At 35.0% G+C, this 25,147-nt stretch overlaps 1 protein-coding gene and 42 non-coding genes across 43 annotated transcripts in view; 1 reads left to right on the top strand and 42 right to left on the bottom strand.

The window, feature by feature from the left end:
* kif26ba (kinesin family member 26Ba) overlaps positions 1-25,147 on the top strand; it is a 130,216-nt gene that overhangs the window by 88,866 nt on the left and 16,203 nt on the right. Inside the window, exon 6 of the mRNA XM_052620213.1 lies at positions 23,696-23,908. Coding sequence (XP_052476173.1) covers positions 23,696-23,908 — 213 coding nt within the window. The remainder of the gene's footprint in view (positions 1-23,695; positions 23,909-25,147) is intronic.
* trnal-uaa (transfer RNA leucine (anticodon UAA)) lies at positions 20-102 on the bottom strand. Its single transcript has one exon. It is a non-coding gene; the product is annotated as a tRNA-Leu (tRNA).
* On the bottom strand, positions 230-312 carry trnal-uaa (transfer RNA leucine (anticodon UAA)). The gene has a single exon. It is a non-coding gene; the product is annotated as a tRNA-Leu (tRNA).
* Positions 657-739, bottom strand: trnal-uaa (transfer RNA leucine (anticodon UAA)). Its single transcript has one exon. It is a non-coding gene; the product is annotated as a tRNA-Leu (tRNA).
* On the bottom strand, positions 953-1,035 carry trnal-uaa (transfer RNA leucine (anticodon UAA)). The gene has a single exon. It is a non-coding gene; the product is annotated as a tRNA-Leu (tRNA).
* On the bottom strand, positions 1,240-1,322 carry trnal-uaa (transfer RNA leucine (anticodon UAA)). Its single transcript has one exon. It is a non-coding gene; the product is annotated as a tRNA-Leu (tRNA).
* Positions 1,498-1,580, bottom strand: trnal-uaa (transfer RNA leucine (anticodon UAA)). Its single transcript has one exon. It is a non-coding gene; the product is annotated as a tRNA-Leu (tRNA).
* trnal-uaa (transfer RNA leucine (anticodon UAA)) lies at positions 2,005-2,087 on the bottom strand. Its single transcript has one exon. It is a non-coding gene; the product is annotated as a tRNA-Leu (tRNA).
* On the bottom strand, positions 2,298-2,380 carry trnal-uaa (transfer RNA leucine (anticodon UAA)). The gene has a single exon. It is a non-coding gene; the product is annotated as a tRNA-Leu (tRNA).
* On the bottom strand, positions 2,519-2,601 carry trnal-uaa (transfer RNA leucine (anticodon UAA)). Its single transcript has one exon. It is a non-coding gene; the product is annotated as a tRNA-Leu (tRNA).
* Positions 3,415-3,497, bottom strand: trnal-uaa (transfer RNA leucine (anticodon UAA)). The gene has a single exon. It is a non-coding gene; the product is annotated as a tRNA-Leu (tRNA).
* trnal-uaa (transfer RNA leucine (anticodon UAA)) lies at positions 3,804-3,886 on the bottom strand. The gene has a single exon. It is a non-coding gene; the product is annotated as a tRNA-Leu (tRNA).
* Positions 4,013-4,095, bottom strand: trnal-uaa (transfer RNA leucine (anticodon UAA)). The gene has a single exon. It is a non-coding gene; the product is annotated as a tRNA-Leu (tRNA).
* trnal-uaa (transfer RNA leucine (anticodon UAA)) lies at positions 4,363-4,445 on the bottom strand. Its single transcript has one exon. It is a non-coding gene; the product is annotated as a tRNA-Leu (tRNA).
* trnal-uaa (transfer RNA leucine (anticodon UAA)) lies at positions 4,713-4,795 on the bottom strand. Its single transcript has one exon. It is a non-coding gene; the product is annotated as a tRNA-Leu (tRNA).
* On the bottom strand, positions 4,922-5,004 carry trnal-uaa (transfer RNA leucine (anticodon UAA)). Its single transcript has one exon. It is a non-coding gene; the product is annotated as a tRNA-Leu (tRNA).
* trnal-uaa (transfer RNA leucine (anticodon UAA)) lies at positions 5,429-5,511 on the bottom strand. The gene has a single exon. It is a non-coding gene; the product is annotated as a tRNA-Leu (tRNA).
* Positions 5,722-5,804, bottom strand: trnal-uaa (transfer RNA leucine (anticodon UAA)). Its single transcript has one exon. It is a non-coding gene; the product is annotated as a tRNA-Leu (tRNA).
* On the bottom strand, positions 5,943-6,025 carry trnal-uaa (transfer RNA leucine (anticodon UAA)). Its single transcript has one exon. It is a non-coding gene; the product is annotated as a tRNA-Leu (tRNA).
* On the bottom strand, positions 6,840-6,922 carry trnal-uaa (transfer RNA leucine (anticodon UAA)). The gene has a single exon. It is a non-coding gene; the product is annotated as a tRNA-Leu (tRNA).
* Positions 7,229-7,311, bottom strand: trnal-uaa (transfer RNA leucine (anticodon UAA)). Its single transcript has one exon. It is a non-coding gene; the product is annotated as a tRNA-Leu (tRNA).
* On the bottom strand, positions 7,438-7,520 carry trnal-uaa (transfer RNA leucine (anticodon UAA)). Its single transcript has one exon. It is a non-coding gene; the product is annotated as a tRNA-Leu (tRNA).
* trnal-uaa (transfer RNA leucine (anticodon UAA)) lies at positions 7,788-7,870 on the bottom strand. The gene has a single exon. It is a non-coding gene; the product is annotated as a tRNA-Leu (tRNA).
* trnal-uaa (transfer RNA leucine (anticodon UAA)) lies at positions 8,138-8,220 on the bottom strand. Its single transcript has one exon. It is a non-coding gene; the product is annotated as a tRNA-Leu (tRNA).
* trnal-uaa (transfer RNA leucine (anticodon UAA)) lies at positions 8,347-8,429 on the bottom strand. Its single transcript has one exon. It is a non-coding gene; the product is annotated as a tRNA-Leu (tRNA).
* Positions 8,854-8,936, bottom strand: trnal-uaa (transfer RNA leucine (anticodon UAA)). The gene has a single exon. It is a non-coding gene; the product is annotated as a tRNA-Leu (tRNA).
* On the bottom strand, positions 9,075-9,157 carry trnal-uaa (transfer RNA leucine (anticodon UAA)). The gene has a single exon. It is a non-coding gene; the product is annotated as a tRNA-Leu (tRNA).
* Positions 9,972-10,054, bottom strand: trnal-uaa (transfer RNA leucine (anticodon UAA)). The gene has a single exon. It is a non-coding gene; the product is annotated as a tRNA-Leu (tRNA).
* trnal-uaa (transfer RNA leucine (anticodon UAA)) lies at positions 10,361-10,443 on the bottom strand. The gene has a single exon. It is a non-coding gene; the product is annotated as a tRNA-Leu (tRNA).
* Positions 10,569-10,651, bottom strand: trnal-uaa (transfer RNA leucine (anticodon UAA)). The gene has a single exon. It is a non-coding gene; the product is annotated as a tRNA-Leu (tRNA).
* On the bottom strand, positions 11,079-11,161 carry trnal-uaa (transfer RNA leucine (anticodon UAA)). The gene has a single exon. It is a non-coding gene; the product is annotated as a tRNA-Leu (tRNA).
* On the bottom strand, positions 11,300-11,382 carry trnal-uaa (transfer RNA leucine (anticodon UAA)). The gene has a single exon. It is a non-coding gene; the product is annotated as a tRNA-Leu (tRNA).
* Positions 12,012-12,094, bottom strand: trnal-uaa (transfer RNA leucine (anticodon UAA)). Its single transcript has one exon. It is a non-coding gene; the product is annotated as a tRNA-Leu (tRNA).
* trnal-uaa (transfer RNA leucine (anticodon UAA)) lies at positions 12,221-12,303 on the bottom strand. The gene has a single exon. It is a non-coding gene; the product is annotated as a tRNA-Leu (tRNA).
* trnal-uaa (transfer RNA leucine (anticodon UAA)) lies at positions 13,932-14,013 on the bottom strand. Its single transcript has one exon. It is a non-coding gene; the product is annotated as a tRNA-Leu (tRNA).
* trnal-uaa (transfer RNA leucine (anticodon UAA)) lies at positions 14,435-14,517 on the bottom strand. The gene has a single exon. It is a non-coding gene; the product is annotated as a tRNA-Leu (tRNA).
* Positions 14,944-15,026, bottom strand: trnal-uaa (transfer RNA leucine (anticodon UAA)). Its single transcript has one exon. It is a non-coding gene; the product is annotated as a tRNA-Leu (tRNA).
* trnal-uaa (transfer RNA leucine (anticodon UAA)) lies at positions 15,168-15,250 on the bottom strand. The gene has a single exon. It is a non-coding gene; the product is annotated as a tRNA-Leu (tRNA).
* Positions 15,877-15,959, bottom strand: trnal-uaa (transfer RNA leucine (anticodon UAA)). The gene has a single exon. It is a non-coding gene; the product is annotated as a tRNA-Leu (tRNA).
* trnal-uaa (transfer RNA leucine (anticodon UAA)) lies at positions 16,090-16,172 on the bottom strand. The gene has a single exon. It is a non-coding gene; the product is annotated as a tRNA-Leu (tRNA).
* Positions 16,696-16,778, bottom strand: trnal-uaa (transfer RNA leucine (anticodon UAA)). Its single transcript has one exon. It is a non-coding gene; the product is annotated as a tRNA-Leu (tRNA).
* Positions 16,914-16,996, bottom strand: trnal-uaa (transfer RNA leucine (anticodon UAA)). Its single transcript has one exon. It is a non-coding gene; the product is annotated as a tRNA-Leu (tRNA).
* On the bottom strand, positions 17,130-17,212 carry trnal-uaa (transfer RNA leucine (anticodon UAA)). Its single transcript has one exon. It is a non-coding gene; the product is annotated as a tRNA-Leu (tRNA).

Raw genomic sequence — 25,147 nt, 5'->3', positions numbered from 1 at the left:
TCTTTTTTTTTTCATTGTCAACCAGGAGTGGGGTTCGAACCCACGAGGACATTTGTCCATTGGATCTTACGTCCAACGCCTTAACCTCGCGGCCATCCTGGTTACTGTTCTGACAAATAGCAACATGTTTTTTTTTAACTGGTATTTATGAACTGAGTAATTTTTTTGTGACAGAAACTCATAATGTTGAGCTAAATTACTGTTTTATTTTTTTTGATTATCATTGGTCTACCAGGAGTGGGGTTCGAACCCACGAGGACATTTGTCCATTGGATCTTAAGTCCAACGCCTTAACCTCTCGGCCATCCTGGTTACTATTCTGAGATAAAGCAATCTTTTTTTAACTGGTATTTAAGAACTGAGCAATTTTTTTGTGACAGAAAGTCTTAATGTTGAGCCAAATTACTGTTTTCTTTTTTTTTTTTTTTTGATTATCATTGGTTTACCAGGAGTGGGGTTCGAACCCAAGAGGACATTTGTCCATTGGATCTTACTTCCAACGCCTAAACCTCGCGGCCATCCTTTTTACTGTTCTGACAAAAACTACTTTTTTTTTCAAACTGGTATTTAAGAACTGAGCATTTTCTTTTGTGACAGAAACTCATAATGTTGAGCCAAATTACTGTTTTATTTTATTTTTTCAATTATCATTGGTCTACCAAGAGTGGGGTTCGAACCCACATGGACATTTGTCCATTGCATCTTAAGTCCAACGCCTAAACCTCTCGGCCATCCTGGTTACGATTCTGAAAAAAAGCTACTTTTTTTTTTTTTTTTTAAACTGGTATTTAAGAACTGAGCAATTTTTCATTGATAATCCTGGTTACTATTCTGAGATAAAGCAATATTTTTTTAACTGGTATTTAAGAAATGAGCATTTTCTTTTGTGACAGAAACTCATAATGTTGAGCCAAATTACTGTTTTATTTTATTTTATTAAATATCATTGGTCTACCAGGAGTGGGGTTCGAACCCACGAGGACATTTGTCCATTGGATCTTAAGTCCAACGCCTTAACCTCTCGGCCATCCTGGTTACTGTTCTGACAAAAAACTAGTTTTTTTTTTTTTTTTTTTACTGGTATTTAAGAACTGAGCAATTTTTCATTGATAATCCTGGTTACTATTCTGAGATAAAGCAATCTTTTTTTAACTGGTATTTAAGAAATGAGCATTTTCTTTTGTGACAGAAACTCATAATGTTCAACCAAATTACTTTTTTCTTTTTTTTTTCATTGTCAACCAGGAGTGGGGTTCGAACCCACGAGGACATTTGTCCATTGGATCTTACGTCCAACGCCTTAACCTCGCGGCCATCCTGGTTACTGTTCTGACAAATAGCAACATGTTTTTTTTTAACTGGTATTTAAGAACTGAGTAATTTTTTTTGTGACAGAAACTCATAAACTGGTATATAAGAAATTATCATTTTCTTTTGTGACAGAAACTCATAATGTTGAGCTAAATTACTATTTTATTTTTTAGATTATCATTGGTCTACCAGGAGTGGGGTTCGAACCCACGAGGACATTTGTCCATTGGATCTTAAGTGCAACGCCTTAACCTCTCGGCCATCCTGGTTACGATTCTGAAAAAAAGCTACTTTTATTTTTTTTTTAAACTGGTATTTAAGAACTGAGCAATTTTTCATTGATAATCCTGGTTACTATTCTGAGATAAAGCAATCTTTTTTTAACTGGTATTTAAGAACTGAGCAATTTTTTTGTGACAGAAACTCTTAATGTTGAGCCAAATTACTGTTTTCTTTTTTTTTTTTTGATTATCATTGGTTTACCAGGAGTGGGGTTCGAACCCAAGAGGACATTTGTCCATTGGATCTTACTTCCAACGCCTAAACCTCGCGGCCATCCTTTTTACTGTTCTGACAAAAACTACTTTTTTTTTCAAACTGGTATTTAAGAACTGAGCATTTTCTTTTGTGACAGAAACTCATAATGTTGAGCCAAATTACTGTTTTATTTTATTTTTTCAATTATCATTGGTCTACCAAGAGTGGGGTTCGAACCCACGAGGACATTTGTCCATTGGATCTTAAGTCCAACGCCTAAACCTCTCGGCCATCCTGGTTACGATTCTGAAAAAAAGCTACTTTTTTTTTTTTTTAAACTGGTATTTAAGAACTGAGCAATTTTTCATTGATAATCCTGGTTACTATTCTGAGATAAAGCAATCTTTTTTTAACTGGTATTTAAGAAATGAGCATTTTCTTTTGTGACAGAAACTCATAATGTTGAGCCAAATTACTGTTTTATTTTATTTTATTAAATATCATTGGTCTACCAGGAGTGGGGTTCGAACCCACGAGGACATTTGTCCATTGGATCTTAAGTCCAACGCCTTAACCTCTCGGCCATCCTGGTTACTATTCTGGAAAAAAGCTACTTTTTTTTTTTTTTTTTTAACTGGCATTTAAGAAATTAGTATTTTCTTTTGTGACAGAAACCCATAATGTTGAACCAAATTACTGTTTTATTTTATTTTATTAAATCTCATTGGTCTACCAGGAGTGGGGTTCGAACCCACGAGGACATTCGCCCATTGGATCTTAAGTCCAACGCCTTAACCTCTCGGCCATCCTGGTTACTGTTCTGACAAAAAACTAGTTTTTTTTTTTTTTTTTATTACTGGTATTTAAGAACTGAGCAATTTTTCATTGATAATCCTGGTTACTATTCTGAGATAAAGCAATCTTTTTTTAACTGGTATTTAAGAACTGAGCAATTTTTTTGTGACAGAAACTCTTAATGTTGAGCCAAATTACTGTTTTTTTTTTGTTTTTTTTGATTATCATTGGTTTACCAGGAGTGGGGTTCGAACCCAAGAGGACATTTGTCCATTGGATCTTACGTCCAACGCCTTAACCTCGGGGCGATCCTGTTTACTGTTTTGACAAAAAACAACCTTTTTTCTTTGTGACAGAAACTCATAATGTTGAGCCAAATTACTCTTTTCTTTTTTTTTTTTTGATTATCATTGGTTTACCAGGAGTGGGGTTCGAACCCAAGAGGACATTTGTCCATTGGATCTTACGTCCAACGCCTTAACCTCGGGGCGATCCTGTTTACTGTTTTGACAAAAACTACTTTTTTTTAAACTGATATTTAAGAACTGAGCAATTTTTTTTTTGTGACAGAAACTCATAATGTTCAACCAAATTACTTTTTTCTTTTTTTTTTCATTGTCAACCAGGAGTGGGGTTCGAACCCACAAGGACATTTGTCCATTGGATCTTACGTCCAACGCCTTAACCTCGCGGCCATCCTGGTTACTGTTCTGACAAATAGCAACATGTTTTTTTTTAACTGGTATTTAAGAACTGAGTAATTTTTTTGTGACAGAAACTCATAATGTTGAGCTAAATTACTGTTTTATTTTTTTTAGATTATCATTGGTCTACCAGGAGTGGGGTTCGAACCCACGAGGACATTTGTCCATTGGATCTTAAGTCCAACGCCTTAACCTCTCGGCCATCCTGGTTACTATTCTGTAAAAAAGCTACTTTTTTTCTTTGTGACAGAAACTCATAATGTTGAGCCAAATTAATGTTTTCTTTTTTTGATTATCATTGGTTTACCAGGAGTGGGGTTCGAACCCAAGAGGACTTTTGTCCATTGGATCTTACGTCCAACGCCTTAACCTCGCGGCCATCCTGTTTACTGTTCTGATAAAAACTACTTTTTTTTTAAACTGGTATTTAAGAACTGAGCATTTTCTTTTGTGACAGAAACTCATAATGTTGAGCTAAATTACTGTTTTATTTTATTTTATTAAATATCATTGATCTACCAGGAGTGGGGTTCGAACCCACGAGGACATTTGTCCATTGGATCTTAAGTCCAACGCCTTAACCTCTCGGCCATCCTGGTTACTATTCTGATAAAAAGCTACTTTTTTTTTTAAACTGGTATATAAGAAATTAGCATTTTCTATTGTGACAGAAACTCATAATGTTGAGCTAAATTACTATTTTATTTTTTAGATTATCATTGGTCTACCAGGAGTGGGGTTCGAACCCACGAGGACATTTGTCCATTGGATCTTAAGTCCAACGCCTTAACCTCTCGGCCATCCTGGTTACTATTCTGTAAAAAAGCTACTTTTTTTCTTTGTGACAGAAACTCATAATGTTGAGCCAAATTAGGAGTGGGGTTCGAACCCAAGAGGACTTTTGTCCATTGGATCTTACGTCCAACGCCTTAACCTCGCGGCCATCCTGTTTACTGTTCTGACAAAAACTACTTTTTTTTTAAACTGGTATTTAAGAACTGAGCATTTTCTTTTGTGACAGAAACTCATAATGTTGAGCTAAATTACTGTTTTATTTTTTAGATTATCATTGGTCTACCAGGAGTGGGGTTCGAACCCACGAGGACATTTGCCCATTGGATCTTAAGTCCAACGCCTTAACCTCTCGGCCATCCTGGCTACTATTCTGTAAAAAAGCTACTTTTTTTCTTTGTGACAGAAACTCATAATGTTGAGCCAAATTAGGAGTGGGGTTCGAACCCAAGAGGACTTTTGTCCATCGGATCTTACGTCCAACGCCTTAACCTCGCGGCCATCCTGTTTACTGTTCTGACAAAAACTACTTTTTTTTTAAACTGGTATTTAAGAACTGAGCATTTTCTTTTGTGACAGAAACTCATAATGTTGAGCTAAATTACGGTTTTATTTTTTAGATTATCATTGGTCTACCAGGAGTGGGGTTCGAACCCACGAGGACATTTGTCCATTGGATCTTAAGTCCAACGCCTTAACCTCTCGGCCATTCTGGTTACTATTCTGATAAAAAGCTACTTTTTTTTTTAAACTGGTATATAAGAAATTATCATTTTCTTTTGTGACAGAAACTCATAATGTTGAGCTAAATTACTATTTTATTTTTTAGATTATCATTGGTCTACCAGGAGTGGGGTTCGAACCCACGAGGACATTTGTCCATTGGATCTTAAGTCCAACGCCTTAACCTCTCGGCCATCCTGGTTACGATTCTGAAAAAAAGCTACTTTTATTTTTTTTTTAAACTGGTATTTAAGAACTGAGCAATTTTTCATTGATAATCCTGGTTACTATTCTGAGATAAAGCAATCTTTTTTTAACTGGTATTTAAGAACTGAGCAATTTTTTTGTGACAGAAACTCTTAATGTTGAGCCAAATTACTGTTTTCTTTTTTTTTTTTTGATTATCATTGGTTTACCAGGAGTGGGGTTCGAACCCAAGAGGACATTTGTCCATTGGATCTTACTTCCAACGCCTAAACCTCGCGGCCATCCTTTTTACTGTTCTGACAAAAACTACTTTTTTTTTCAAACTGGTATTTAAGAACTGAGCATTTTCTTTTGTGACAGAAACTCATAATGTTGAGCCAAATTACTGTTTTATTTTATTTTTTCAATTATCATTGGTCTACCAAGAGTGGGGTTCGAACCCACGAGGACATTTGTCCATTGGATCTTAAGTCCAACGCCTAAACCTCTCGGCCATCCTGGTTACGATTCTGAAAAAAAGCTACTTTTTTTTTTTTTTAAACTGGTATTTAAGAACTGAGCAATTTTTCATTGATAATCCTGGTTACTATTCTGAGATAAAGCAATCTTTTTTTAACTGGTATTTAAGAAATGAGCATTTTCTTTTGTGACAGAAACTCATAATGTTGAGCCAAATTACTGTTTTATTTTATTTTATTAAATATCATTGGTCTACCAGGAGTGGGGTTCGAACCCACGAGGACATTTGTCCATTGGATCTTAAGTCCAACGCCTTAACCTCTCGGCCATCCTGGTTACTATTCTGGAAAAAAGCTACTTTTTTTTTTTTTTTTTTAACTGGCATTTAAGAAATTAGTATTTTCTTTTGTGACAGAAACCCATAATGTTGAACCAAATTACTGTTTTATTTTATTTTATTAAATCTCATTGGTCTACCAGGAGTGGGGTTCGAACCCACGAGGACATTCGCCCATTGGATCTTAAGTCCAACGCCTTAACCTCTCGGCCATCCTGGTTACTGTTCTGACAAAAAACTAGTTTTTTTTTTTTTTTTTATTACTGGTATTTAAGAACTGAGCAATTTTTCATTGATAATCCTGGTTACTATTCTGAGATAAAGCAATCTTTTTTTAACTGGTATTTAAGAACTGAGCAATTTTTTTGTGACAGAAACTCTTAATGTTGAGCCAAATTACTGTTTTTTTTTTGTTTTTTTTTGATTATCATTGGTTTACCAGGAGTGGGGTTCGAACCCAAGAGGACATTTGTCCATTGGATCTTACGTCCAACGCCTTAACCTCGGGGCGATCCTGTTTACTGTTTTGACAAAAAACAACCTTTTTTCTTTGTGACAGAAACTCATAATGTTGAGCCAAATTACTCTTTTCTTTTTTTTTTTTTGATTATCATTGGTTTACCAGGAGTGGGGTTCGAACCCAAGAGGACATTTGTCCATTGGATCTTACGTCCAACGCCTTAACCTCGGGGCGATCCTGTTTACTGTTTTGACAAAAACTACTTTTTTTTAAACTGATATTTAAGAACTGAGCAATTTTTTTTTTGTGACAGAAACTCATAATGTTCAACCAAATTACTTTTTTCTTTTTTTTTTCATTGTCAACCAGGAGTGGGGTTCGAACCCACAAGGACATTTGTCCATTGGATCTTACGTCCAACGCCTTAACCTCGCGGCCATCCTGGTTACTGTTCTGACAAATAGCAACATGTTTTTTTTTAACTGGTATTTAAGAACTGAGTAATTTTTTTGTGACAGAAACTCATAATGTTGAGCTAAATTACTGTTTTATTTTTTTTAGATTATCATTGGTCTACCAGGAGTGGGGTTCGAACCCACGAGGACATTTGTCCATTGGATCTTAAGTCCAACGCCTTAACCTCTCGGCCATCCTGGTTACTATTCTGTAAAAAAGCTACTTTTTTTCTTTGTGACAGAAACTCATAATGTTGAGCCAAATTAATGTTTTCTTTTTTTGATTATCATTGGTTTACCAGGAGTGGGGTTCGAACCCAAGAGGACTTTTGTCCATTGGATCTTACGTCCAACGCCTTAACCTCGCGGCCATCCTGTTTACTGTTCTGATAAAAACTACTTTTTTTTTAAACTGGTATTTAAGAACTGAGCATTTTCTTTTGTGACAGAAACTCATAATGTTGAGCTAAATTACTGTTTTATTTTATTTTATTAAATATCATTGATCTACCAGGAGTGGGGTTCGAACCCACGAGGACATTTGTCCATTGGATCTTAAGTCCAACGCCTTAACCTCTCGGCCATCCTGGTTACTATTCTGATAAAAAGCTACTTTTTTTTTTAAACTGGTATATAAGAAATTAGCATTTTCTATTGTGACAGAAACTCATAATGTTGAGCTAAATTACTATTTTATTTTTTAGATTATCATTGGTCTACCAGGAGTGGGGTTCGAACCCACGAGGACATTTGTCCATTGGATCTTAAGTCCAACGCCTTAACCTCTCGGCCATCCTGGTTACTATTCTGTAAAAAAGCTACTTTTTTTCTTTGTGACAGAAACTCATAATGTTGAGCCAAATTAGGAGTGGGGTTCGAACCCAAGAGGACTTTTGTCCATTGGATCTTACGTCCAACGCCTTAACCTCGCGGCCATCCTGTTTACTGTTCTGACAAAAACTACTTTTTTTTTAAACTGGTATTTAAGAACTGAGCATTTTCTTTTGTGACAGAAACTCATAATGTTGAGCTAAATTACTGTTTTATTTTTTAGATTATCATTGGTCTACCAGGAGTGGGGTTCGAACCCACGAGGACATTTGCCCATTGGATCTTAAGTCCAACGCCTTAACCTCTCGGCCATCCTGGCTACTATTCTGTAAAAAAGCTACTTTTTTTCTTTGTGACAGAAACTCATAATGTTGAGCCAAATTAGGAGTGGGGTTCGAACCCAAGAGGACTTTTGTCCATCGGATCTTACGTCCAACGCCTTAACCTCGCGGCCATCCTGTTTACTGTTCTGACAAAAACTACTTTTTTTTTAAACTGGTATTTAAGAACTGAGCATTTTCTTTTGTGACAGAAACTCATAATGTTGAGCTAAATTACGGTTTTATTTTTTAGATTATCATTGGTCTACCAGGAGTGGGGTTCGAACCCACGAGGACATTTGTCCATTGGATCTTAAGTCCAACGCCTTAACCTCTCGGCCATTCTGGTTACTATTCTGATAAAAAGCTACTTTTTTTTTTAAACTGGTATATAAGAAATTATAATTTTCTTTTGTGACAGAAACTCATAATGTTGAGCTAAATTACTATTTTATTTTTTAGATTATCATTGGTCTACCAGGAGTGGGGTTCGAACCCACGAGGACATTTGTCCATTGGATCTTAAGTCCAACGCCTTAACCTCTCGGCCATCCTGGTTACGATTCTGAAAAAAAGCTACTTTTATTTTTTTTTTAAACTGGTATTTAAGAACTGAGCAATTTTTCATTGATAATCCTGGTTACTATTCTGAGATAAAGCAATCTTTTTTTAACTGGTATTTAAGAACTGAGCAATTTTTTTGTGACAGAAACTCTTAATGTTGAGCCAAATTACTGTTTTCTTTTTTTTTTTTTGATTATCATTGGTTTACCAGGAGTGGGGTTCGAACCCAAGAGGACATTTGTCCATTGGATCTTACTTCCAACGCCTAAACCTCGCGGCCATCCTTTTTACTGTTCTGACAAAAACTACTTTTTTTTTCAAACTGGTATTTAAGAACTGAGCATTTTCTTTTGTGACAGAAACTCATAATGTTGAGCCAAATTACTGTTTTATTTTATTTTATTAAATATCATTGGTCTACCAGGAGTGGGGTTCGAACCCACGAGGACATTTGTCCATTGGATCTTAAGTCCAACGCCTTAACCTCTCGGCCATCCTGGTTACTATTCTGGAAAAAAGCTACTTTTTTTTTTTTTTTTTTAACTGGCATTTAAGAAATTAGTATTTTCTTTTGTGACAGAAACCCATAATGTTGAACCAAATTACTGTTTTATTTTATTTTATTAAATCTCATTGGTCTACCAGGAGTGGGGTTCGAACCCACGAGGACATTCGCCCATTGGATCTTAAGTCCAACGCCTTAACCTCTCGGCCATCCTGGTTACTGTTCTGACAAAAAACTAGTTTTTTTTTTTTTTTTTATTACTGGTATTTAAGAACAGAGCAATTTTTCATTGATAATCCTGGTTACTATTCTGAGATAAAGCAATCTTTTTTTAACTGGTATTTAAGAACTGAGCATTTTTTTTGTGACAGAAACTCTTAATGTTGAGCCAAATTACTGTTTTTTTTTTTGTTTTTTTTGATTATCATTGGTTTACCAGGAGTGGGGTTCGAACCCAAGAGGACATTTGTCCATTGGATCTTACGTCCAACGCCTTAACCTCGGGGCGATCCTGTTTACTGTTTTGACAAAAAACAACCTTTTTTCTTTGTGACAGAAACTCATAATGTTGAGCCAAATTACTCTTTTCTTTTTTTTTTTTTGATTATCATTGGTTTACCAGGAGTGGGGTTCGAACCCAAGAGGACATTTGTCCATTGGATCTTACGTCCAACGCCTTAACCTCGGGGCGATCCTGTTTACTGTTTTGACAAAAACTACTTTTTTTTAAACTGATATTTAAGAACTGAGCAATTTTTTTTGTGTGACAGAAACTCATAATGTTCAACCAAATTACTTTTTTCTTTTTTTTTTCATTGTCAACCAGGAGTGGGGTTCGAACCCACAAGGACATTTGTCCATTGGATCTTACGTCCAACGCCTTAACCTCGCGGCCATCCTGGTTACTGTTCTGACAAATAGCAACATGTTTTTTTTTAACTGGTATTTAAGAACTGAGTAATTTTTTTGTGACAGAAACTCATAATGTTGAGCTAAATTACTGTTTTATTTTTTTTAGATTATCATTGGTCTACCAGGAGTGGGGTTCGAACCCACGAGGACATTTGTCCATTGGATCTTAAGTCCAACGCCTTAACCTCTCGGCCATCCTGGTTACTATTCTGTAAATAAGCTACTTTTTTCTTTGTGACAGAAACTCATAATGTTGAGCCAAATTAATGTTTTCTTTTTTTTTTTTTGATTATCATTGGTTTACCAGGAGTGGGGTTCGAACCCAAGAGGACTTTTGTCCATTGGATCTTACGTCCAACGCCTTAACCTCGCGGCCATCCTGTTTACTGTTCTGATAAAAACTACTTTTTTTTTAAACTGGTATTTAAGAACTGAGCATTTTCTTTTGTGACAGAAACTCATAATGTTGAGCTAAATTACTGTTTTATGTTTTAGATTATCATTGGTCTACCAGGAGTGGGGTTCGAACCCACGAGGACATTTGTCCATTGGATCTTAAGTCCAACGCCTTAAACTCTCGGCCATCCTGGTTACTATTCTGATAAAAAGCTACTTTTTTTTTAAACTGGTATATAAGAAATTAGCATTTTCTTTTGTGACAGAAACTCATAATGTTGAGCTAAATTACTATTTTATTTTTTAGATTATCATTGGTCTACCAGGAGTGGGGTTCGAACCCACGAGGACATTTGTCCATTGGATCTTAAGCCCAACACCTTAACCTCTCGGCCATCCTGGTTACGATTCTGAAAAAAAGCTACTTTTTTTTTTTTTTTTTAAACTGGTATTTAAGAACTGAGCAATTTTTCATTGATAATCCTGGTTACTATTCTGAGATAAAGCAATCTTTTTTTAACTGGTATTTAAGAACTGAGCAATTTTTTTGTGACAGAAACTCATAATGTTGAGCAAAATTACTGTTTTCTTTTTTTTTTAAATTATTATCATTGGTTTACCAGGAGTGGGGTTCGAACCCAAGAGGACATTTGTCCATTGGATCTTACGTCCAACGCCTTAACTTCGCGGCCATCCTGTTTACTGCTCTGACAAAAACTACTTTTTTTTTAAAACTGGTATTTAAGAAATGAGCATTTTATTTTGTGACAGAAACTCATAATGTTGAGCCAAATTACTGTTTTATATTATTTTATTAAATATCATTGGTCTACCAGGAGTGGGGTTCGAACCCACGAGGACATTTGTCCATTGGATCTTAAGTCCAACGCCTTAACCTCTCGGCCATCCTGGTTACTACTCTGAAAAAAGCTACTTTTTTTTTTTTTTTTTTTAACTGGCATTTAAGAAATTAGTATTTTCTTTTGTGACAGAAACCCATAATGTTGAGCCAAATTACTGTTTTATTTTATTTTATTAAATCTCATTGGTCTACCAGGAGTGGGGTTCGAACCCACGAGGACATTTGTCCATTGGATCTTAAGTCCAACGCCTTAACCTCTCGGCCATCCTGGTTACTGTTCTGACAAAAAACTAGTTTTTTTTTTTTTTTTTAAACTGGTATTTAAGAACTGAGCAATTTTTCATTGATAATCCTGGTTACTATTTTGAGATAAAGCAATCTTTTTTTAACTGGTATTTAAGAACTGAGCAATTTTTTTGTGACAGAAACTCTTAATGTTGAGCCAAATTACTGTTTTCTTTTTTTTGTGATTATCATTGGTTTACCAGGAGTGGGGTTCGAACCCAAGAGGACATTTGTCCATTGGATCTTACGTCCAACGCCTAAACCTTGCGGCCACCCTTTTTACTGTTCTGACAAAAACTACTTTTTTTTTCAAACTGGTATTTAAGAACTGAGCATTTTCTTTTGTGACAGAAACTCATAATGTTGAGCCAAATTACTGTTTTATTTTTTTTTTTGATTATCATTGGTTTACCAGGAGTGGGGTTCGAACCCAAGAGGACTTTTGTCCATTGGATCTTACGTCCAACGCCTTAACCTCGCGGCCATCCTGTTTACTGTTCTGATAAAAACTACTTTTTTTTTAAACTGGTATTTAAGAACTGAGCATTTTCTTTTGTGACAGAAACTCATAATGTTGAGCTAAATTACTGTTTTATGTTTTAGATTATCATTGGTCTACCAGGAGTGGGGTTCGAACCCACGAGGACATTTGTCCATTGGATCTTAAGTCCAACACCTTAACCTCTCGGCCATCCTGGTTACTATTCTGATAAAAAGCTACTTTTTTTTTTAAACTGGTATATAAGAAATTAGCATTTTCTTTTGTGACAGAAACTCATAATGTTGAGCTAAATTACTATTTTATTTTTTAGATTATCATTGGTCTACCAGGAGTGGGGTTCGAACCAACGAGGACATTTGTCCATTGGATCTTAAGTCCAACACCTTAACCTCTTGGCCATCCTGGTTACGATTCTGAAAAAAAGCTACTTTTTTTTTTTTTAAACTGGTATTTAAGAACTGAGCAATTTTTCATTGATAATCCTGGTTACTATTCTGAGATAAAGCAATCTTTTTTTAACTGGTATTTAAGAACTGAGCAATTTTTTTGTGACAGAAACTCATAATGTTGAGCAAAATTACTGTTTTCTTTTTTTTTTAAATTATTATCATTGGTTTACCAGGAGTGGGGTTCGAACCCAAGAGGACATTTGTCCATTGGATCTTACGTCCAACGCCTTAACTTCGCGGCCATCCTGTTTACTGCTCTGACAAAAACTACTTTTTTTTTAAAACTGGTATTTAAGAAATGAGCATTTTATTTTGTGACAGAAACTCATAATGTTGAGCCAAATTGCTGTTTTCTATTATTTTATTAAATATCATTGGTCTACCAGGAGTGGGGTTCGAACCCACGAGGACATTTGTCCATTGGATCTTAACCCTCTGGAGTCTAAGGGTATTTTTGGGTCCTGGAGAAGTTTTGTCATGCCCTGACATTTGTGCTTTTTTCAGTTTCTTATAAATATCTAAATGGGTAAAGTCTAATATCACTGTAATCAGCACAAACTGGGCTATAATAATATGTGAAATGCATGCATGTACATGATTGTGTTTTTGAGGAAAAAAATGTTATGCATGGTTAGTAAAAAACTAAAAATGTTAAGTCACTTGAATAAGGCAATAAAACACATACATAAAATTGGTTGCCGGAAAAGTTGAGAACTGGAGCTTGTAGCCTAGAATTTTTCTTTCTAAATTATGTGAAAATCATCTTGTTTACTCATTCACAGAAAACAATATATTGATTTAAATTTTCTAAGACACTTTTTGTTGGTAAAAGTCATATGCGAGAAGGCGTCAACTATCATGAATATCATTGTGATTTACACCTGAGAAGACAAAGGCCTGCATAATGAGCTGCATAATTAGCCTCTCATTCAACTGTGCCACTCTGAGGGAGGACTTACAAGAAAGAATGTGAGAACAAAATAAAAGTATATAATTTTATGTTTGCAGTTTATTAAGAATATATTTAATTATCCCACAACATAATTTAATATCCACTTGGGGGAGCAGTTAAACATTTTATTAGAAACAATCAAAGCTTACTTTCAAACAAATTTTCTGGCATCCTTACTCCAGTCACACAATCCTTCAGAAATCCTTTTAACAATCTTATTTTCTACCAAATAAACCCCATTTATCATCATCATCATCATCATCATCATCATCATTATTATTAATGTTGAAAAGAGCTGAGAATATTTTTCAGGTTTTCTTAGGGGGAATAAATCGAAAGAACTGCATTGTTTTTACATTTGTTAGAGTTATCTCTATTTGTCACATTTATATTATTTACAGCAAGCTTTTGAATGGTATAGTATTGTATATTGTTATTGAAACTTCATAATGTTTCACTTGATTATACATTTAGTCAGGAATTATAGTTTGGAAAAAGTATTTGGAAAAAGCTACTTTTTTTTCTTTCTTTTTTTAACTGGCATTTAAGAAATTAGTATTTTCTTTTGTGACAGAAACCCATAATGTTGAGCCAAATTACTGTTTTATTTTATTTTATTAAATCTCATTGGTCTACCAGGAGTGGGGTTCGAACCCACGAGGACATTTGTCCATTGGATCTTAAGTCCAACGCCTTAACCTCTCGCCATCCTGGTTACTGTTCTGACAAAAAACTAGTTTTTTTTTTTTTTTTTTTAAACTGGTATTTAAGAACTGAGCAATTTTTCATTGATAATCCTGGTTACTATTTTGAGATAAAGCAATCTTTTTTAACTGGTATTTAAGAACTGAGCAATTTTTTTGTGACAGAAACTCATAATGTTGAGCCAAATTACTGTTTTATTTTATTTTTTTTGATTATCATTGGTTTACCAGGAGTGGGGTTCGAACCCAAGAGGACTTTTGTCCATTGGATCTTACGTCCAACGCCTTAACCTCGCGGCAATCCTGTTTACTGTTCTGATAAAAACTACTTTTTTTTTAAACTGGTATTTAAGAACTGAGCATTTTCTTTTGTGACAGAAACTCATAATGTTGAGCTAAATTACTGTTTTATGTTTTAGATTATCATTGGTCTACCAGGAGTGGGGTTCGAACCCACGAGGACATTTGTCCATTGGATCTTAAGTCCAACGCCTTAACCTCTCGGCCATCCTGGTTACGATTCTGAAAAAAAGCTACTTTTTTTTTTTTTTTTAAACTGGTATTTAAGAACTGAGCAATTTTTCATTGATAATCCTGGTTACTATTCTGAGATAAAGCAATCTTTTTTTAACTGGTATTTAAGAACTGAGCAATTTTTTTGTGACAGAAACTCATAATGTTGAGCAAAATTACTGTTTTCTTTTTTTTTTAAATTATTATCATTGGTTTACCAGGAGTGGGGTTCGAACCCAAGAGGACATTTGTCCATTGGATCTTACGTCCAACGCCTTAACTTCGCGGCCATCCTGTTTACTGCTCTGACAAAAACTACTTTTTTTTTAAAACTGGTATTTAAGAAATGAGCATTTTATTTTGTGACAGAAACTCATAATGTTGAGCCAAATTACTGTTTTATATTATTTTATTAAATATCATTGGTCTACCAGGAGTGGGGTTCGAACCCACGAGGACATTTGTCCATTGGATCTTAAGTCCAACGCCTTAACCTCTCGGCCATCCTGGTTACTACTCTGAAAAAAAGCTACTTTTTTTTTTCTTTTTTTTTTAACTGGCATTTAAGAAATTAGTATTTTCTTTTGTGACAGAAACCAATAATGTTGAGCCAAATTACTGTTTTATTTTATTTTATTAAATCTCATTGGTCTACCAGGAGTGGGGTTCGAACCCACGAGGACATTTGTCCCTTGGATCTTAAGTCCAACGCCTTAACCTCTCGGCCATCCTGGTTACTGTTCTGACAAAAAACTAGTTTTTTTTTTTTTTAACTGGTATTTAAGAACTGAGCAATTTTTCATTGATAATCCTGGTTACTATTTTGAGATAAAGCAATCTTTTTTTAACTGGTATTTAAGAACTGAGCAATTTTTTTGTGACAGAAACTCTTAATGTTGAGCCAAATTACTGTTTTCTTTTTTTTGTGATTATCATTGGTTTACCAGGAGTGGGGTTCGAACCCAAGAGGACATTTGTCCATTGGATCTTACGTCCAACGCCTAAACCTTGCGGCCATCCTTTTTACTGTTCTGACAAAAACTACTTTTTTTTTCAAACTGGTATTTAAGAACTGAGCATTTTCTTTTGTGACAGAAACTCATAATGTTGAGCCAAATTACTGTTTTATTATTTTTTTTTGATTATCATTGGTTTACCAGGAGTGGGGTTCGAACCCAAGAGGACTTTTGTCCATTGGATCTTACGTCCAACGCCTTAACCTCGCGGCCATCCTGTTTACTGTTCTGATAAAAACTACTTTTTTTTTAAACTGGTATTTAAGAACTGAGCATTTTCTTTTGTGACAGAAACTCATAATGTTGAGCTAAATTACTGTTTTATGTTTTAGATTATCATTGGTCTACCAGGAGTGGGGTTCGAACCCACGAGGACATTTGTCCATTGGATCTTAAGTCCAACGCCTTAACCTCTCGGCCATCCTGGTTACTATTCTGATAAAAAGCTATTTTTTTTTTTTTTTAAACTGGTATATAAGAAATTAGCATTTTCTTTTGTGACAGAAACTCATAATGTTGAGCTAAATTACTATTTTATTTTTTAGATTATCATTGATCTACCAGGAGTGGGGTTCGAACCCACGAGGACATTTGTCCATTGGATCTTAAGTCCAACGCCTTAAACTCTCGGCCATCCTGGTTACTGTTCTGGCAAAAAGCAACATGTTTTTTTTAACTGGTATTTAAGAACTGAGCAATTTTTTTTGTGACAGAAACTCATAATGTTGAGCTAAATTACTGTTTTATTTTTTTTAGATTATCATTGGTCTACCAGGAGTTGGGTTCGAACCCACGAGGACATTTGTCCATTGGATCTTAAGTACAACACCTTAACCTCTCGGCCATCCTGGTTACTATTATGTAAAAAAGCTACTTTTTTTCTTTGTGACAGAAACTCGCAATGTTGAGCCAAATTAATGTTTTCTTTTTTTTTTTTTTTTGATTATCATTGGTTTACCAGGAGTGGAGTTCGAACCCAAGAGGACTTTTGTCCATTGGATCTTACGTCCAACGCCTTAACCTCGCGGCCATCCTGTTCACTGTTCTGACAAAAACTATTTTTCTTTTAAACTGGTATTTAAGAACTGAGCATTTTCTTTTGTGACAGAAACTCATAATGTTGAGCTAAATTACTGTTTTATTTTTTTTAGATTATCATTGGTCTACCAGGAGTGGGGTTCGAACCCACAAGGACATTTGTCCATTGGATCTTAAGTCCAACGCCTTAACCTTTCGGCCATCCTGGTTACTGTTCTGAAACAAAGCTACTTTTTTTTTTTTTTTTTTTACTGGTATTTAAGAAATTAACATTTTCTTTTGTTTCAGAAACTCATAATGTTGAGCCAAATTACTGTTTTATTTTTTTTAGATTATCATTGGTCTACCAGGAGTGGGGTTCGAGCCCACGAGGACATTTGTCCATTGGATCTTAAGTCCAACGCCTTAACCTCTCAGCCATCCTGGTTTCTATTCTGAAAAAAAGCTACTTTTTTTTATTTTTTTTTTACTGGTATTTAAGAAATTAGCATTTTCTTTTGTGACAGAAACTCATAATGTTGAGTCAAATTACTGTTTTATTTTATTAAATATCATTGGTCTACCAGGAGTGGGGTTCGAACCCACAAGGATATTTGTCCATAGGATCTTAAGTCCAACACCTTAACCTCTCGGCCATCCTGGTTAGGGTGGCCACAATGGTGTTGTGATTCGACACCAGCTCTGCGTGCACTGCCCTCCTGGAAACGTGATTGGTCTAGTTTTGAGAAGCAAGTGGGCAGTAGCATGTGCTGGAGATGTACTTATAATCACAGGAGCATTTTTACTAACGAGATGCACATGAAAATCGCATTCGTTTTTTTGCATAACAAAGCTAAACAGCGTTGCCCTTTGTGTAGTAAGTTACAGAAAATGTTAAACGCACCAACTTAAATAATAAAATACCCTTACCGATTGTGGTCCATAAACAACGCCTTCTCCAGACAAAAAGGAAACTGCTTCATTATTCAAGAATAATCTTTTTGCGAATCCGTTATTAAACTTATTGAGATTGAGGAAGTTGTCCTCAGCAGGCTGTCCTCAGCAAAATGTGCTTTATTGTGTATCATTTTGACATCAAACAACCTTTTGCTTTATTGGTGCTTAAGAACTAAGTAATTCTTAGTAACACAACTTTATACTGTACAGCCAAATTATTGTATTCCATTGAAAATTCACATTGGTCTACCAGGAGTGGTGTTTGAACCCACGTGGGCATTTTTCCATTGGATCTTATGTTCAACGCCTTTACCAATCGGCTATTCTGGCCATTTTTCTATGTGGTCTTAAATCCAATACCTTAATCACTAAGCCACTCTGGTTCTATGCCTGGACTCTTCTCCAGCCTGATTCCAGAGTGGCTGGTTGTGCCCATCTCATCCATACACTTCAGATCAGAAAACAGTCCAGTTGAATCACTAGTAAACCAGAATCATTATACACTAGGGGATATTCCTTTTGACTCAGTCTGTAGCAATTCGGATCATGATATCTAGTGCTAGCACTTCCCAAAAAGTCTAATCAAAAAGAACCAAGTCATATGTCTCTCGGTTTGTCAAAAACATCTTCTGTCAAATTTTTGAAAGTTGATTTTGAGAGACTCATAATTAACCACATGGCAGGTTGTTACCGAGAACTTTCAGTGAGATCATAAAAAGTCATCTTGCATTGGAACAGCTTGCGTTCATCTGTAAACAAGACCCACATTTAGGCTGCATGTTGTGTGTTGTGCTGGCAACCTAAAATGAATAGTTTTCCAGTCAACCGGAACATAAGCAGGATTGTGGGCAATGCAAATTCTGGCATTTGCAGCTGAAAAATGTCACCTTTCTACAGGTACAAAGCTGTAACAGTGGCCTTTGGATATAAGAGAATTGTGTGATAAGATATTAATGGGTGTAGCTGCTCTATACAGCTGCTTTTTGGTGCCCCAAATAAAGAGATCAGCTTTGAGACATAGATGAAAAACACAGATATATCATCCATATTTGCACTGAATAGAACTAATATTTTTTTTAATGTTTTGAATGTGACATTCTTCTTCCATGTCAATATGAATATAATTGGGAATTCATTCTGAATGTCTATGTGTGAATGATGTTGCCCTTTCATCTCTAGTCTTCCACAGTTCCACACTAATTCACTCAACAATCATGATTTGCACCATTTGACAGTGTGTCTAGATCAAATACCATGATCATCTCCTTTATTTTGCTAATGATAAAGCAAATATTTTCAAACACATCTGGATGCAAAATTTGTACATATTTGTACAGATCAATAATGTCAAAACAAGTCTATCTGTTCCTAATCCTGTTAGGAAAACTAAGACCAATTCCTCACTATCCAGAACATTTCTTGTGGTTTATAGGAATCCCAGAGTGAGCAGAGCACATGTGAATTCAATAGTCTGAAATATTCATCCCAATATTCTTGTGATAATTTATAAAACAGAATATCAGTTTACACGGCAAGGGAATATGACACCAGCAAATTATTCATAACTTTATATTACATGTAAATTTATTTTTCATTAAAATTTGCAGACTGTATGGAAGATAACTAAGCTTGATATAAAGTCCTGTTCTGCCCTAATTTATCTATTATAATGAACATATCAACTGCAGGCTTAATGATTCTGTAGAGTAATCCAAGAGGGGATCGTTCAGCCCACTATAAAATATGAGGCTTGCTTTCTCTGGATGGCTACAAGCACATAGGTAAGTAGCTGGCTAAGATCTGTGCATCCCTGGTTCACACTTCAAATGCCATGATATAAATCAAATCAATTGTTAAAATGAAAAACAAAATCCATTCAGCAAATGCCATTTCAAGTGTGCAATAAGCCATACAAGTGTGCAAATGCTTTCACCAGGAAGTGACCTCAAGCTAACAAAGATTCATTAATTTATTCATTTTATCACAAAATCTGTTTATTTTATATGGGCATTACTGAAAACTTAAAATAAAGATAATTACGAGTCAACTGAAACAAAGCGAGTAAGATGTTGATTCATTAATCTTATTACACCTCTAACTCGTCCTCTGAATGACTGTTCGCTTTATATATTTTTGATTCCTTTAAAAGATCTGGCTCATATGGGTCAGTTGTTCTTAAAGCTGACTAAAAACAAACCGATCATAAGTCATTTGTTTGTGAATTGGTCTACATCATATTATTTGACTCACTAAAAAGAAATGAATCATTAGAGTAATTTGTTAATGAACCAGCCTATACTTGTCACATTATATGTTTATGTGTGCAAGCCGCTGAAACAATTAAGTAGAAAATATTTTTTTTGTCACTGTTTTGCTGTACACTGTACTTCTTTTATTAGCCTATATCAAATTCAAATCAAAACCATTTTGATGACTCAGTATGAAATATTTTGCAGTGGTGATGAAAATTAAGTTCCGGGGAAACAGTACAGGTAACACTGCAGTCTATGCTGGTTGTTAAAGCAAAAACACTATGCGCTAAAATCACCTTGGGATCATCTGATTGAAAGTAATAGCAAATATGGTTAACAAAAGTTTAGTCAGAAATAAGAAAAATATTATTTCTTTGCATATTTCATCTGGTTATTTGTTACCTTAATATACAGTGACATCCGTTTAAATTATCAAAAGTGTACTTGTTACAAATAATGTAATGAAACATGAAAAATGTATTTATTATAAACTGAGTAGATATCAACCACTTAACCTTTGACTTGCCGTGATGGACAGTCACATGACCAAAATGAATAGAGGAAAGAAACGCTCTGGGGGCAAAACAGGCTTCATTAAAATGAGGACAGCAATTTTCAACTGAACTAACAGATATTGGTACCTTACAGTATTTTTTTTTTTTTTTCATTGCAAGTCATTAAGTGTTGAAATTTATCAAGACTTGAATTTAAAAAGTGATTTTTAAATGTTATAAATAGTGATTTTATAATGTCTAAAATATAAATCCAAAAGTAAACATGAAAAGAACTGTATTACTTGAGTGCAAATGGCAGATGAGACAATGAACAATCGCCTGCTTCCATCTACTGGTCATAGTGGGAATATCATGACATTTTCATCTTAACAGTGTTTGTTTTCCACCAGGTAGCACAAATCTGTAAAACAGGTCAAACTTAAAGAAAAATAAATCCCGCTTTTTTCTTTTTATTATTTATTTATTAAAATTTTTGGCTGTGGTATTGAAAATGGGGAGAGGGTTCACACTTTTTGTATCCTTCCGTGCACAAGCTAGTTATTTGGCTTTAGGCAACTGACTTACATATATGTTTCTGTGAGGGTTAGTGTTAGGGGCTATTATATACAGGGGGCTCCCACATTGATCTTGCATACCCCTTCAACAAATGTGCGGTTGTGACCCTGTTTTTAGGGATGGATCAAATTAGGTTTTATAATGTAATGATGAGAAACGATAGCTATGTGGGCACCACTGAGTGAGTGTGTGGGCTTGGCTCTTGCTCCAGTGTTCTTAAAGACCAGTAATAAACCAGACGAGAGCATCTCCTTTAATTAGTCGTGCTGCTTTAGCCAAACTGCTCTCACCCACAAGAGCCGTGAGAGCTCATAGAGGGACCACCACCTCCTCCTCCATCCTGCTGCATATGCTGCCTAATGAGCCCTCATACTGTGATCTTATCCCTGCTTCTGAAAATCAGAGGCTCAGTGCAGGCAATGGGTTGCAAATCACCAAACAGAAGAAATTCTAATTGTGGTAATGGGCTTAAAGATGCCGGATGTGACTAAACAAACCTGGGAGGATTGGATATTGGGAACAGAAAAAGACATGCCTCTTTGTAGTGCAGGGACTGTGGGTGTAGAAAGGGGTTTCATTAAATTCTGTCTGCCAGCACGTTATTAGATCTGAGCCGGTTTGAGGCATTGGTGTTGGGACTTATCACAATGGCTCAGAGAGGAGCTTTAATGTAAAAGTAAACCGCATAGGCTTGTAAAGATAAGTCGAACTGTATCTTCTGTAGATGCATTGCTAGAAATGCTGCCACATAGATTAGGCTGATGCGGCAATGCATGAAATGACAGTATCATTACAGCGTCAAAGGTCAGGCATTCCTCTTTTCCCAGTCTACAAAAGAGCCGTCCTGATTTGTGCTCACATATTCAGCAGGTTAGTCCAGAAGTGTTGTGTGTGATGTGTCTTCAGTAATGCACCTCATGCATAATTCAGGTGGAACTGTAGGCAGGGTTCACTTTGTTATTAAATATCACCAGGATGAAATATTTAACACACCATAATGACATTCCTGGGAGTCTGTTCCCATGCAGGGAAGGCAAAAATTTACAGTTTTTGCTTTTTCTTGTAGTTTCCTGCTTCTCACATCTTTCCTTTAAAAAGTCACACTAGAAATGTCATGGAAAGACATCTGGACTGTGATCAGATTTGCCAAGATACCAAAGATTGCAATACAAAGTCAGAGATTTTAGTATGATTTTAGTATGCATTTCTCTTTAAAATTAATTCAATATATATTTTATTTTATTCTGTTATTGTATATAAAAATTTATTTATTATTTCTGCTAAGGAAATTTAAGAGTAACATCTGACAAGTTGATATTCAAATAAATGTAATTCATTCTTGCATATTAAATTCTCTTGGAGGCTTCTACTTTTATAAATCTCTTCTACATTATTTAAAAAAAATTATGAATAGGCTAAATATTAATTAAATTGTGTGTAATGCAAAATAATTCTACACATTATTTTGTGTATTATTATTATACATATAATGTTCTATATAAAATCAATTATACTTATCTATGGGGTTTCAGAAACAATATAAATTACAAAATAAATGCAAATCTAAATATTTTAATTTAACTGCGGAAATGAAAGAGCAATTGGTATAAACCATTTTCATCTATTGTTCTTAAAAAAAAAAAAAAAAAACTTTTAATATATTTATCTTGGTGAAATCCACTTGAACTTGTTATTGTTATAGGATTCTCTCTCCTGTCCAGCGGCAATAAAAGGGAAATCTTCTCTACATATGATCTCAAAACACTTATTGATCTACAAATTAGAAAAAAATATATATCTTGAGAAAATCTTTCAAATCTTTGTGCACCTCTAAAACAATCATCTAAAGGTAAACCAATAGTCACAGTGCTTCAGAACAAATAGATGCCTGAATGACTCTGCTACTCTAGAGAAGCAATTTTCCCGCTTTTATCAAAATGTCAGTGTAATGATGATGGTATTTTAGTTTCTAATCCATATGGCGTTGAGATTGGATAAAGTAATTATGTCTGCTTCTTTGATTTTTGCTTTGCACTGAGAAGACATGCTGAACTGCTGTACTGTTCTAAGGTCAGAACAAAATTGTTGTTTGAATATGTACTTAACTTTATTTAAATTTAATCTTTAATGCTTTGATTTCAGTAATTACGTTTCACAGCATGACAGATGTTATAACACATATGGAAGTGTACATACGTTATGTAAGATGATTTATTACATTATTTAAACATAGTTGAAGAATGAGTAAATATTCATCCATAGAGTTAATTTATCTAACATTTGGTGGATGTGAAGTCTGTTTGTAGAGACATATGGACTATACGCAAAAGTTTTTGTAGACTGTGCATGCAAATCTGACTGAAAACGAGTCTATTATTTAGAGAAAGTTCCTCAAACTAAACTTCAGCTGAAGTTACTTGGCGTACCTTTTCCTTAATTTTTTTTTTTTTTTTCAGCATTATTGAGATTTAATGCTTGCCTGGTGTCTCCTTGTATTTGACTGTGAACCATTGAAGAGTTATGAACAACTCTCTAAGTAGCACACAGTTATGTCAAAAATGGTATAAATGGCATAAACATGTTAAAGTTTGGGGTGTTTATAGTTTCAAAAAGTTGTTCAAATCCACTTAAAAAGGCAAGGTGCTCTCATAGGAGAAGCGTTCAGAAAGGAGACGCAAACTTTCCACAATCTGTCAACCCTTGACAAAACCATAAACCTACTTAAAAAGCTTGTTCTCTCCCAAGCAGAATGTTGTTTTGTTCACAAAAACATTGGTTGTGGTGTTACTCGCTGAGAGGTTACTGCTGTGTAACATGACACTTTGATATGCCGTATTACTGAGCAGATGTTGTTGTATTTGTGTGCAGGTTAAAGTGATGGTACGCGTATGTCCTTCAACGCCCGTAAGTGCAGCAGAGTCCAGCTCGTTCCTGAAGGTCGATTCTCGTAAGAAGCAGGTGACCATCATGGATCCAGAAGTGAATTCTCAGCAGAATCAAACTCAGAAATGTGGCAGCTCCAACCAGGTTCCTCCAAAGATGTTTGCATTTGATGCAGCCTTCTCCCATGATGCCTCTCAGGTGAGAGAAAGTTACTACTTTTAAAGAGCAGGTCATATGGTATTTTAAAGTGTCCTAATATTGTATTGCAGCCCCAGACAACAGGTTTAAATGCATCCAAAAAAAAAAAAGACATTGTAATTTTCTCAGAATACACATTTAATTTTAGAATAATTTTTCAATGATGACGAAACCCTCCCTTCCATAAGCCTACTCTGTTCTGATTGGTCAACTGGCCAAGTCTGTTGTGATTGGTCTTTCGTATACAAAGCGTGTTGGAAACGAAATGTCTATTACAATAATAATTTTTTTGCTCCGGAGGGTTACTTGTAAACAAAGATGCTATAAATTATCAAAACTAGTATCGATATTACCTTGTCAATTCAAGCCTGAGTCCGAGGATGATTTCTTAGTGCCAAGTTAAACTTTGTATGTGGTAATTTACTTGATATTGCATTCTTATTTGAGGGGCACATGTGGGAACTGTGTTAGTATTGCCCAGCTGAAAACACTGTCTTCTCTACATGATGTGTTTGTGGGCAGCTAAGAGTGTTCATATTTCGCAGGCAGGAGGGGATTATGTAAATGTGATATCTTGTGACAGAAGATTAAAAAATATGACTCGTTAAGGTGGTTCAGAGTCAACGCTTTCTATTGAGAAACAATATCTTTATTTATCAAGCACTTTTTGATTAACAACTTTGCAGACAGTTTACATTGAAGGTTAGCTACGTTACAAACTGCAAAAAAAAATAAAAATAAAAATATTTTTCGAAATACCGTATGACCGGCTCTTTAAAGTTTGTAGTAACTATTAAACATGCAGTGTGTAATTTCTGACACTAGTGTCACCAAACAGATTTGGAAAAACGATCGTTTCATTTTACAAATCAACATGTTGTTAATACAGAGACAGTCTCTCTGGAGCAGCCTGAGGTTCCTCACAATGATGATTGAGGGGAAAGGCAAAATGGCTTGTTTATATGTCAGTCCTTCTGGGATTTGTACATACAAGGTTACCACCCCAGATCTTTAACCACAAAAAGCATGAATGACATGAATGGGTAATTGATTAAACATGGATAGAAGAACTTTGCACATGGCAAAAAAATTAAAATAAATAAATAAATAAATAAATAAGTGTTTTGTCTTAATGTCCAACTAAAATATCTTTAAAAATTACTTACAAATTATTAATTTAGCAGAAACTTTTATTCAAAATGACTTTGAATTGAAATATATATATATATTTTTTACAGT

Source organism: Carassius gibelio, chromosome A17 (assembly GCF_023724105.1).
Source record: "Carassius gibelio isolate Cgi1373 ecotype wild population from Czech Republic chromosome A17, carGib1.2-hapl.c, whole genome shotgun sequence".
NCBI classification, from domain to species: Eukaryota; Metazoa; Chordata; class Actinopteri; order Cypriniformes; family Cyprinidae; genus Carassius; species Carassius gibelio.
This window is presented reverse-complemented; position numbering and strand designations above follow the sequence as displayed.